Genomic DNA, 13,935 nt, shown 5'->3' on the forward strand with positions numbered 1-13,935 from the left:
ATTTGCAATAGTTACCGAAATAAAAATTAGTAAAGAATATAATCGGCGAACAAGCGTATCTAGCGTGCCCACGGCGGGGACCGCCCAGTAATCGCAATTGCCTAGCTAAATGTATCAATAAACAAAGAAATATATATATTGTGACGTGACATCCTGTTCGGTTCCGTCACAGGAATCGTAAGATCCGGCTGGGGAGCGCACGCTGCGGCTCTACGCCCTCTCAGCTCGGAGACGGACGTGTTGACGCGTGCGCTAATAATTTCGCGTCTTTGTTTTGTGCGCGTGTGTTCGTCCGTCAATTTTAGCGACGTTTTGCGGATCAGCGGCTAGCAAATATTAATTTTGTACCGACGGGGTCTCACCCGGCAAGAAGACTGCAAGAAGGAGGACATACCGTCAGCCGGAGCTTTATGGATCGTGTGCAGGATCGCAGTAGCGCGTACGACAGGTGATCTCAATTTAATTAATTACGTTATCTCTTACCGTCGCGCCCGTATGCAACAGTAAAGTCGCTGAATATTGCAGGACGCACAGAAGGAAAGTCAGACGAAGAAAACATCGACACTCCACACAAATCATCGCGTGGGAGACCCCAAACGAGGAGCTGCGAGAAGATGTTCCTGATTTAATCTCAAGCGCGGAGGCAGCGGACATCGAAGAGTCCGTAAAGATAGCCGTCCAGTCTCGGAAAAACCACGGGAAAAGTTGTAAGCTGCCCGAAGATATACTTCAAATTGCGGGCCGCAATGCGACAACCTGATTAGAGGCTCGCGAGGACCGCGTAATAAGGCGGAGCCAATAGCGGGGCGCAAGGAGCCCCGTGCGTGGGACAAGAGATCCTGCGTGCCGCCTGCCGAATTTCTTCGCGCTATTAATTACTTCGCTGTGGATCGTCATAAGTGCCGTCACGATCTAAGACGACCGAAGCTGCTTCTGTTCTGAGGACGACCTTTCAAGCAAGGCCAGCGTCGTGGTGAGACAAACGAGACTTTTAGGCCACCGATTTCGCCGATCGGATGAGTCGCACACGCGGTAGTCGCTTTTAGAGTCCGCGTTATCATAAGATTTTCCGCTTAAAGAGGAGCATGTAGGTGATCGCGTGCTGTCCGCGTGCTCTACCGTCGTGCGCCTCATCCGATCAGTCGTGTCTTAAATCTCCTTGGTTCCGTTTACTGAGAGCGTCGCCGACGCCACAGCCAAGTCACGTTAATTGTTGTAATATTCTCGTGTGTTTGTAGTAGCGTTTGGATGTGTCGATCGCGTAGTTCCGATCGCATACTTCGTGCCGAATCGCCACGTAAGTTCGTGTAGAATGAGAGTGCGCGTGTAGAGTTTTGAATGTGAACGGCGTATATTGTCCGCCGTTAATTAAAATCGAATTCCGACTCTCTCCGTTCTGTGAGCTCGTACCGACGACCGCGTGGTATTTTCCGGCCGCGCTCGGGTCGCGAGAAACTGTACAAAACTTTGTGCGATTTAATATCCGAGATCGGCAAAAATATATTGTTAATTTTTCCATTTATTTGACGTATTCTCTTTAAGCTCCCTCGCTCTCTTCTATCTTCTCGCCCGCAATGAATCTCCGCCTCTGCCAATTCCGTGGCTGAACTACCGGTTAAAAAAATCCGTCATTGCCCGTGACGCAATAAAACATTTTCGCGTTTGATAGCAAAGAATTTCGGCGACCGGTAACTTTGTCATATAAGAGCGGCACGCTCGTTCATGCCTGGCGCCCAATCTGTTGCTTAATTGTTGCGCATTAGAGACAAACAATGTCTGCAAGCTAATTTTCGTGTCTATCTGTCGTCATGGGTGATCGCGTAGTTGCACCACGCTCGTGAGTACGGTCGCAATATGTGTGCGTGTGCGTGTGCGTGTGTGTGTGTGTGTGTGTGTGTGTGTGTGTGTGTGGAACGTTTTGCGTCAAACGTGCCATCTCTCCTTCCAAAAATTAACGCAACCAAAAAAAGATTTGAGATCTCAAAATATTCGTATACGTTGTTATGCCCCGGTGGTCTTCCTAGCATGTCAGTAAGGTATTTCGTTGCTGCGCCCAAGGAGTTAGAACTCGAGGAAGGGCCACGTTGACGGATCAGAGATAGTACACACTCTTGATTCCAATATTAATATATATATATATATATATATATATATTTGTATATTTTTAAATTGCCCTTTTTACACTTGACATATAATTATGTGTCAATCGTATACGTGATTTCATACATAGACAACCCGGTATATAGGTCTCTTCGCATTATCTCCGGATAACGTTACCGGCTCAACGTGTAAAGCACGCACGACGAGTAACGTTCCGGTCAGCTATTCGATTGATTCTTCTGTCGCTTTCCGCTTTTATGGTTCTATTTATTCACAAATTTGTCACTTAGTTCGACCAATCGTGTTCGTGCAAAATGCAGCTCCCACGCTTAGCTAAAATACGAATACCGGAAAGCGACTCAGCAATAGCTGGTGTAGCGCGATAGTATTCGAACTGGAAGCCTGAAAGACTATTAGCGTCTTTCAATACTTTTGCGTACAGGAAATTTGAATCCGATACGCATATGAATGGGAATCTTGATTTTCTGTTGCTATGCGGCTTGTTAGCGTGGTCGTATTGGGTACAACAATTTCTGTAGATTCTAATAGAACGTAGCGATTTGGAAAATTTAATATGACGGCTAAAATATGACGCTTGAAATCCAAAAAAGTCACGAATGATCTTACAACATCCTCGATTAAATGCGCAAACTTGACAAATCGGCTCAAAAATAATTACAATAATGTTTTCAAGACCGTTAATTACGAATCTGGAGACAAAATTTAAAAAATTTGAAAGAAATTATACATGTTGTTTATTGTTGTGTATTGTGGATTTTAATACTCTACAATGACCATTGGTTCAACAAAGAGATGGCACAGCAAAAGGATTTACATAAAAACTCAAAAATTTCTTGCAAAATGATATTCTGAAGATATTCCGTGAGTAATGAAAATCCAAAGTGGACATGCTTTCTTTGTCATTAAAGAAACAAAATTGTAAGTAATGTGATACTCTAGTGCCGTTTCTGACCAGATAACACAATAATAAACAATTATCATACTCACGTTTTATGTACTGATTCCAAATCTGGCCGTTTTAAATCCGTCATTTCAAATTTTGTAATTCTGTCTCCAGATTCGTAATCAACAACTTCAAAAACCTTACAGTAATCATTTTATGAGCCAATTTGTCAAGTTTTCGCATTTTAATCGAAGATATTGTAAGATCATTTGGGACATTCAGATTTCAGGCGTCAGATTTCAGACGTCATATTTCAGCCGCCATATTGAATTTTACAAATCGCCGTGTTCTATTCAAATCTACACGAATATTTTGAGACCTCAAACGTTTTTTTTGCGTTGCATTAATTTTTGAAAAGAGTGGTGGCGTTATGAATTGCGATGGATCAAAAAGTGACTTTTGTCTAATAAATGTTGAACCTATATTGGATAATATTCCTGAATATTGTATTACACAATGTTTATAATACATTTAGTGGACAGTATTTCAATAAATATCAGACGTTTTTATAATATCTTTTCGATTATTAATTTATGTCTTGAAACATTGATTTAAAATTAACAATGTCGTAATTCAACATTTCTGAAATGTTAATTCAACATTTGTGCGTTGTACGAGTATTGAGTTTTTTATGCATGAAAAATGTTGTTTTATGAGGATAGGTAAAAAATTTATAGAATTATAAAAATAATTACTTGTGCGAGTTTTACTTGGTGCAACGGGAACAGCGGTTGGTACTGCTGGCAATTCATCCGTCGTTGTATCGATGCCAAGTAATTCTTTATCAAGCTGCTCTTGTTGAAGTTCCTCCAATTCTTTCTCTAATTCATCTTCATCAGCATCTTGGCCGAATGCCACTGGATTAGATATGGCGTCTGAAATTTCTTTAGCAACATCTTGTTGCTCCGCTATGTCGTCCATCATGTCGTGTACTTGGTCAACATCCCTGAAATATAAATATAATAAAAATGAAGTTACAACATAAACATAAAATTATTTATTAAATAAATGTATATGATTCAGGTATTATACGTATTTTTTCTATATTCAAAAACCATCTTAGTGGAAAAATTTTACCAAAATTTTAATAAAATTTTGATGACATTTTATTAAATTTTATTTTTTTATTATTACATTTTTATTATTATTATATTTATTTTAAAACTTGACCAGTAATTTTATCAAAAAATTTATTAGTCTCAATAAAATATAAAAAATAAATTAAAAAAAGAAAATTTTAAGATTGTACAGTCGTGGATACTTTTCTAATAAATTTGGAAACGCGCAATTACACAAGTTCAGAGATGCGAATTACTATCTTCGCTCATGCACGATAGATAACTGCAAAGCTAGCAAATTCGCATATATAACATGCAACATAAATTTAAATAAATATAATGTGCTGTGCAAAATCTGTGATAAATATTAAACATTAAATAAATATTAAATTCTAAAATATAATATTAGTAAAGCACATTACAAGGAGTACTGAATTTCTTAATATTTCATTCATATTTTATAAATGTTTTTGATATTTATAGTAAATCTTTATGATCTGTTCAATCTAAGATCGCAAAAACATTTATGAAATAAAAAAACAAGAAATTATGCCATTAAGAATCATTAAGAAATTTATAATTTTAAAAAAGATAAATATACGATAATTGTGTAAATTATTACAACTGCTATATCTAGGAATCTAATTATATCTAATTATACATAATTGGACTTTTCGCAATATTTTTATCGGATATAATACGATTCTATGATATTTGATCTCTTCCAGACAGCACACGATGTTTATGGTAAATATTGTAAATATTATTACTATTTTAAAAAATACTATATAATTATTTTAAAATTTATAGTGAATAATTAACATCATAGATTTTATAGTAATATTTTATGCATATTTTAATAAGTATTGATATTGATGATATTTGTAATAAATATGATCTGTTTAATCTAATATCATAAAAATATAAAATATTTTAGTAAATATTTATAAAATATTTAAATAATTATTATAGTATGTAAGTCTTTCATAAGTAATTGTGTACTGTCTGAACTATTCATAAAGTGCTCAGTTAAAAACAATTTAAGAAATTCAATACATACTCGTTGTAATGTGCTCTACTAATATTTCTGAAATTTAACCTTTAAACACACCGATCCTGTAAAATACAGAAACACATTTTTGGGTCTGGGAGACTTTTTCAACTTTGAGAAGCTATATCTTTGATTACAATCAATATTTTTCTATGATTTTTTTTTAAAACGAAAGTTCAAAATCTCAGGAGTGTGACTGCATAATCGGCATTGCCGAAAAATAATTTATTGTGAAGTTATAAAAGAAAAACCATTAAGCAAAAATGAGAAATTGGTCAAAAATCCACTTTTCCTTCAAAAAATCATATCTTCGCAACAAAAAACATTTAAGGACATTTAAATACGGCGTTTTAAAGCTAAAGACTCACACTTTCAAAATAAAATTTGGCAAAGTCATTCTTTTTAAAAAGTATAATTATGTAACATGGAGAATATAAGGTATTTTTGGGCATCTAAAAATCTATTTAAAAAAAAAATTATATCTTTGCAACGAAAAACTTTGAAGAACTTTACAAAACGGCGTTTTCAAGCTAAAGATTCATACTTTCAAAAAAAAATTATATCATTGTCATTTCTTTTAAAAAATGTACTTATGTAACAAGGCAAATATGAGGTATTTTTGATTAAATCGTGTCTAAAATTGAAAATTGATGTGTTTCATGATATATTTCGGAAAAACTCCCTTTTCTACAGCATTTTATAGTATTCCAACTTTAGACAAAGTACATGCGAGTAACATTCGCAAACCGACCTGTTCGAACGTATTTTATCCAGCTTTTTTTATGTAAAATACTCACAAAAAAAGTTTCACTTACACACTATATGGGTCGCATTGACCCTAACAAAACTTTGCTGCCATGTCGTTCAAATTCTAGTTGACCAAAGAAGTTGATCAACCATATCAATCGAAAGAGGAGATTTCAAACTTTTTTTACGTCTTGGTCCAAACCTCCTATCTCATTCCGTCTTCACATAGCAAGCGTTCAAAACTTCATATGGGGTCTTTCAGACCCACTTACGTGTTTAAGGGTTAATAATTATCACAAATTTCGGATGACACATAACATTTATTTAAATTTATCTTTTTCTTCGCATACCATACACTTAGCGCGTACACTTGTCTCCTCTGTATATGTCCGTAGATATATGAGATCTATAGTTTTGTAACGACCATACTTCACGTACAAATGATGATTGGTATAGGAACGGACGCGAAGGGTCGCCTGAAAGAATTAGACGTCGTTTTGGATGTTTGTGAAACAGAGAGTGTTTATTGGAAACTGAAAAGACGCGATGAGACCAACATACGTCTCATGAACATACATTCAATGGTACGCAATAGCGTCGGCAATGTAATTACAGATAATACGGAGACGAAGTCGGACGGTAATTAATCGCGGAACTTAAAATAGTAAACGGAAACGCGCGGACGGACGTGACAATAAACTCGCGTAAGAAATACGGCTATCTATTTACAGGTTTATGTACAGAGGCACCCATTTCGCGTTTCTCGAAACGGCGTCGAGCTCTTTTCTCGGAACCAGTGTTTCCACTTTGAGGGAAAATTTCCCATTTCAGGAATTTTTGAACTTTTGTGGGAAGAAAGGAGAAAAGGGAAAAATGAGAGAAAATCCAACAAAATCGCAAAAATAAGAACATATAGCCATCCTTATTAATAAATCCCTTTTTGTAACTAGTGTAGAAACTAAAAACGTGGTTAAAATACTTTTGTTTTAAATTAAAATAAACATTTAGTTTTGTTTTGTATTCAAACATTAAAAAATTAACAAAATTAATTTTTAAAAGATGTTTATTTAATTCGTTTATTTTCCTCATTTATTCACCTTATTAAAAATACAGTTTTAAACAATTTGATTGGAAATGAACATAACTTATTTTCTTTTTCTAGATTAAAAGCATTAACTTAAGTTTAACCTGAGGTCTGGTAACATTAAAATATAAAGAAATTTATAAATAATTATAAAGAAACAAAATAAACGATTTAAATATAATTTCAAAAATTTTTTATTAAAATAAAGAATTCAGAAGTACGCTACTCTTAAATAATAAAATCTGGGATAACATTTTTTATATAAGAAAAAATACAGGGAAAGGTAGAATGTGGGGAAAAAAGGGGAAATTTAAGAGAAGGGAAATTTCAGACCACTCTAATGGAAACACTGCCCGGAACTCGAGTGGCCTTGTTATTGTGGCCGTGAAAACGTATCGCAAGACGCGACGCGTGGCGCGGTACGACGGGGCGCGGCGCGTACACGAATCCGTGTCGTTGTGCGTGTTTTCGCGCGGCCCGTCGCGAGGCGGTTAATACCGCTGTAATTCGCCGGATAGCACTTGGTGGAGGCACGGAGCACCGTACTCCCTTATTCGTGGTAGCGCCGGACTCGGGATGATGTCGGAATTGCCCTGTGACAAGTAACTTGACAGGGCCCAAGTTTACTTGAGCTCATTGCGGCGAGCAAGAAACGGAGTCGGAGCGGTATCGGGAGCGGTCGAGAGTCAAGTGTCTTGACGGAGACCGAGGCGCTCGATTTCTTCCTCAATCTGGGGAACTTCTGTACGGCGGACCAGCCAAAAACGGACAAGGTGTTTTCGTCCGGCGAACATCGCCTTATATACCCGAGAAACGAGGTGAGGGGATGTGCGACGTTTTGCGGCAGAACGGTCTGGAGGCAGCATCCCCGCCACTCAATCTCGGATCTCTCGTTTCGGGCCACGCGCGTAGATCGTGGCTGCGGACGGCGACGGAACGAGAGCGCGTGCGCACGGAGATACAAGACGCGCGGGAGCGCTCACTCGCTCGCTCGGTCTTCGGATTTCTTATTAGGCGCTCTGCGCCGATAATTACCGTTCGGCGGTTGTTCGGACAGTTAGGCGGTCCGGGAAGGGTGGGGTCAAAAGGCGGTCCGGGAAGGGTGGGGTCAAAAGGCGGTCCGGGAAGGGTGGGGTCAAAAGGCGGTTTGTTACAGCTTTAATCTATAGCTTTAATTAGGCCGGTTTCAAACAGCCTATTAGAAACAGGGTTTGAAAAAACCCAGCCCCATAAGGTTTTTTCGAGTTTTACGCGTTATTTCTTACAATTCACTAATAATTAACAAAATTTGCTATTCAATTAATAATTCTAATATAAAATAAATTTAATTAAATCTATTTACGTTTAACATATTAATTTATCAATGTGATTTAATTTTTTAATAAATTTCCTATTAAAAAATAAAGTTTTTAACTAATTAATATTTAAAGAAAGATAAAAATTAAAGCAAGAATTAATTAAACTATTTTTTTAATTCTCTTACAAGAGATAAAAAAGATTTTGTCATGTAAAAAGTCTAAAAATATTTGTTATTTAATATAATTAATATACTTAATATAAATTATTATAAATATATTTTAATAACATGTAGTAAAAAAAAATAAAACATATAACAAAACTTAATTTATATTAATATATTTGAATTTGATTCCCAATCAATATTTACGTTTTCACTTGAGCGCAAGAAAAAGATAAACTTTTACAAGTTTGTTTGGTGTAATTTTTTCTACACCAAGTCGATGTCGTAGTTCGGATCACACAAATCCAAACATTGTGAAAAATCATTCAATAGATACTGAAGACGCAAAACATAATAGAAAATTTGCAAAAACAATCGCAAAATCCTTTTGGTAATTTATTGAATTTCGTTTTTTTTCTCCACCATTTCGAAGATAAAAACTCGTTAATGACATTTTCTTGCTACATCGTCTTCGAAAAAAATTCATTATCTTTAATTTTAAAAGCCATTATGCCTGGAAGATGGATGTTTGGTCAAAACTACGAAATACTTGGTACAGCAAACGCCATAAAACTTAATAAAAGTTAATAGTATTTTGTGATCTAATAAAGCCGCAAGTATTAATTGGATTAAAATACAAAATATACTTAACCCTTAAACACGTGGGTCTGAGAGACCCCATATGAAATTTTGAACGCTTGCTATGTGAAGACGGAATGAGATAGGAGGTTCGGACCAAGACGTAAAAAAAGTTTGAAATCTCCTCTTTCGATTGATATGGTTGATCAACTTTTTTGGTCAACTAGAATTCGAACGGCACGGCAGCAAAGTTTTGTTAGGGTCAATGCGACCCATATAGTGTGTAAGTGAAACTTTGTTTGTGAGTATTTTACATAAAAAAAACTGGACAAAATACGTTCGAACAGGTCGATTTGCAGATGTTACTCGCATATACTCTGTCTAAAGTTGGAATACTATAAAATGTTGTAGAAAAAAGAGTTTTTCCAAAATATATCATGAAACACATCAATTTTCAATTTTAGACACGATTTAATCAAAAATTCCTCATATTCGTCTTGTTACATAAGTACATTTTTTAATAGAAATGACAATAATATAATTTTTTTTTGAAAGTATGAATCTTTAGCTTTAGAATTTTTTTTCAGTGGATTTTTAGATGCCCAAAAATACCTCATATTTTCCATGTTACATAATTATACTTTTTAAAAGAAATGACTGCCAAAATTTATTTTGAAAGTGTGACTCTTTAGCTTTAAAACGCCGTATTTGAAAGTCCTTAAACGTTTGTTGTTGCAAAGATATGATTTTTTGAAGGAAAAGTAGATTTTTGACCAATTTCTCATTTTTGCTTAATGGTTTTGCTTTTATAACTTTACAATAAATTATTTGTCGGCAATGTCGATTATGCAGTCGCACTACTGAGATTTGGAACTTTTGTTTCAAAAAAAAATCGTAGAAAAATATTGATTGTAATCAAAGTTATAGCTTCTCAAAGCTGAAAAAGTCTGCCAGACCCAAAAATGTTTCCGTATTTTACAGGATCAGTGTGTTTAAGGGTTAAATAAAATTTAAATTGAGTTTCATTGCGTTCAATTTTACCATATATTATTTATTTTATTTATAATATTAAATTATATTTATAATTTATATTAAATATTTCATTTACACTATTATTAAATTTTCATTAAATTTTTTAAATAGATTTTTGTAAATGAATTTTTTAAGTAGATTTAAATGGGTTATTTTAGGTGGATCTAACCCATTAAAATTCGGTGGATTTTAATGGGTTGAACCAATCTCGACAAACCCCGATTAAAAGACTTTCTTAGGCAAAGTTACTTTCGGTTTTGCCTTCCGAGAAAGAATGATCGCTTCTAAATCAATAAAAAACCGATTTAGAGTTATACTAATTTGAGTAAATTTGAACCTAGATCTTTGACACAGAGAGCAAACTCGCAACTCCTTATGCTACATCGCCAGTATTACATGTTGTACACGTGAATTTGACATTGCCTTCGCTCATGCGCGATGAATAATACGAAGTAGAATACAATGATTTGCATCCCCGAACTTAATTGCGCGTTCCCAAATTCATTAGAATAAAAGTGTTGCAACCTCCGTATCCACGATTGTACCTAGTCTCACTAAAAATTGGCTTTACCTAATCTATGAATCCGTTTATAAGCATATTTTAAAAGATAAATTTCAACAAAATAATTCTTTTATATTTTTAAAGTCACTGAACATAAATTCAAATTCAAATTCTAAAAATTTCAAATGGCCAATTATACATTTTCCAATATAAATAATTTCCAATATTAATATTACAAACTTTTGAAATCTTATCGGCCATATTAAATCCGCCATTTTAAAGTTGGGTTTAGATTCATGTTCAGTAACTTCAGAAATCTAAAGGTATATTTTGTGGATATTTTTGTCTTTTTCAATTAAAAATGCGTTAATACGGGTTTATAGACGGGGTTAAATAAGGTCAGTTTTAACAAGGTTAGGTTAAGTATTTGTAGAGCATATTACAAGAAATATTGAATTTCATAAACTGTCTTTGACTGAGCACTATGTGAATAGTCCCGATAGTATGCAATTACTTATAAAAGACTTATAATAATTTTAAGTCCTTTAATACGAAGTATTTATAATAATTATAAGTCCTTTAATACAAAGTATTTATAATAATTATTTGAATATTTTATAAACATTTACTAAAATATTTTATATTTTTATATTAAATTAAATAAATGTATTTATTACAATTATCATCAATATCAACATTTATTAAAAATATTTATAAACCTTAAAACTATCCTTGTTTAGTTTACTTTTGTCCTAAGTGATAGTTTAGATCTTTTGTTTAAAAAATGCAAAAGTTTGAAGTAAAAGATCTAAACTATCGTTTATAACATATCCTAATCTTTATTAATCATCAAAAAGTATCAAAATTGCAATTTTTAGCAACTTCAATAGCAGATTTTTCAAAATCCTGACATAAATCATTTCACGCTTAAATTCGTGTAGCCAAAAAGTCCATCAAAATGACTTGTTAAACTTTTAAACAAGTTTATTTTTTGTTGCTCAATATAACTTTTTATTATACAACTTTTCATTATTTTCATTGAACTCCCATTTAAATATCCATTTTTTATTGAACGCAGAATATAATCTTTTTAGCAAAATATAATTAAAATCTTGTTATATAGGAGAGAATAAGCTAAATCGGACCATATTCCAAACAAGATCTTTTTAATTTAAATAGATACGGTTAAACAGATTGGCGTGCCATTTACATCTGGGGACAATCTAAAGTCTTTATAAGATACCGAACATGTAACAGCAATTTGACAGCTCTTTGTCATAACATTCATAGAATAGACGGAAATATGTATTTTTAGCCATCAAGCAAAAATTAAAAAAAAAAAAGAAAATTCTTGTAAATCGTTATTTAAAAAGTACTAAAATTTTGAAAGCTAATTGATTTAAAATAATTAAAGAGTGTAGAATTCAAAAATGTCAATCATTTTGTGATCACATTTGCGGTTTATTGTAAAATTTCTTCCAAAGTTCAAAAGAACTCGTGTCCAAATCGGACTTTTAAATCGGAATTGCAACCTAATCGTAACACTGACGATCAGTCGACCAAACTTAGAACGTCCTAGAAACGTTAAATTAGTAAAATATGAGTCATCAGACTCGGAATAATTGAATATTATTGATTTCAACTGTAATTATATAATAACCATTTCATAATATAACCGTAAAACGTCTAATTATGTAAATTGTCATTAATTTGATTTTTTAAATAAAATTTTTATTTGTTACTGCCAAATTGCTAGTTTTTATTCAATACTAAAAAAAATAGATTAAAATCTTTTATTTAAAAATTGATAAAAATGGAAGTGTCCGATTTGGAACCAGTAGTTCCAAATTGGATTGAAAAAAGCGTTTTTACATTTTCCATTATAATTCAACACAAGTGAATACGTAAAAATGGTCTAAAACAAAAATGAAACAAAATAAATTAAATTATCTTTTCAACGACACCTTCGTTTTTACGATCGGACTTTATTCGTGCCTTATAGAGAGTAAAAACTGCAAATAGGTTCGACTTACTCCACTTTCCCCTATTCATTAAAATTCCATTAAATTTAATAAAACGTCCAATTCATCAAAATTTTATGAAAATTTCACTAAATTTTTCTGTCAAAGGAGACAAGTTTTACAATGCTAACATATTTATGCTACACCGAAATGTTATTCTTAGATACTATTCTCAGAATCCAAAGATTACATTAAGGGGGGAATTTGGTTTTTTGGGTCAAAAAAATCGATTTGTTTTCTTATGGATTATTTTAGTTTAACATTTCAAGAATATCTTCAGAAAATTTTATTTTGAAATTCGTGAAACTTACGGAGTTACGAGTCAGTCTTAATAAATCCGAGCGCAGGTCTTGATAAATCAATCATAAACCGTCACTACATGAAGATGTTCAGCAAGCCATAAAGCCAATTTTCGAAGATTTATCATCAAGAAAATTGTTAAAAAAATGTTTGGGTGGTAAAACTCAAAATAATAACAAGAGTTTTTATACTACCTGCGATTCGCGACTAAACACTTTCATTGTTAATCAGAAATAAATGAAATCGCGGCTTATTTAGCAACCAGAATTTTAAATGAAGGTTTTTATGCTGTCCTTAAAACTATGACAAAGAAGAGTTGAACTATGATAGGAAGAGTTATAAGAGAAAAGGCCAAAATATTAGGAGTATAAATAAGTTTCCGCCGTTTCACAAAAAATGGCGCCACTAGTATGTTATGGTTGAAATTGTCTGTTGTAAAACGTTATATCGTAAGGTTGGACATCTGGCATCAACATAACCTTAAAATATTAGCGATTTTGTATCAGCATCATATATCTTTTTTCGTGCGAAAATGTCGAGTTTTGAGCCGAATAAGCGTCATTTGCGGGAGCTTTTGATTTATTTCTTTAATTTGAAGAAATCTGCAGCCGAGGCGCATCGATTGCTTGTAGAAGCATATGGTGAGGCTGCCTTAAGTGAGAGAAGTTGCCGTGAGTGGTTTCACAAGTTTAAGAACGGTGAATTTGACGTCAAAGACAAAGAACGTAGCGGAAGGCCAAAAGTGTACGAAGACGCGGAATTGGAAACATTATTAGATGAAAATTCGTGCCAAACGCAAGAAGCACTTGCACTTACATTAGGAGTGACTCAACCAGCAATTTCACATCGCTTAAAATCATTGGGAATGATTCAAAAACAAGGAAAGTGGGTTCCATATGAACTAAAGCCGAGAAACGTTGAACGCCGATTTTTCACATGTGAAATGCTGCTTGCCAGGCATAAACGAAAGGGTTTCTTGCATCGTATAGTCACTGATAATGAAAAATGGATCCAATACGATAACCCAAAGAAGAAGAA

General features: G+C 33.7%; 1 protein-coding gene across 1 annotated transcript in view; it reads right to left on the reverse strand.

Annotated features, from left to right (window-relative positions):
- The window catches only part of LOC105196051 (charged multivesicular body protein 4b), a 62,763-nt gene that overhangs the window by 4,596 nt on the left and 44,232 nt on the right, over window positions 1-13,935 (reverse strand). The window contains exon 3 of the mRNA XM_039450249.1: window positions 3,760-4,010. Coding sequence (XP_039306183.1) covers window positions 3,760-4,010 — 251 coding nt within the window. The remainder of the gene's footprint in view (window positions 1-3,759; window positions 4,011-13,935) is intronic.

Source organism: Solenopsis invicta, chromosome 6, assembly GCF_016802725.1.
Source record: "Solenopsis invicta isolate M01_SB chromosome 6, UNIL_Sinv_3.0, whole genome shotgun sequence".
NCBI lineage: Eukaryota > Metazoa > Arthropoda > Insecta > Hymenoptera > Formicidae > Solenopsis > Solenopsis invicta.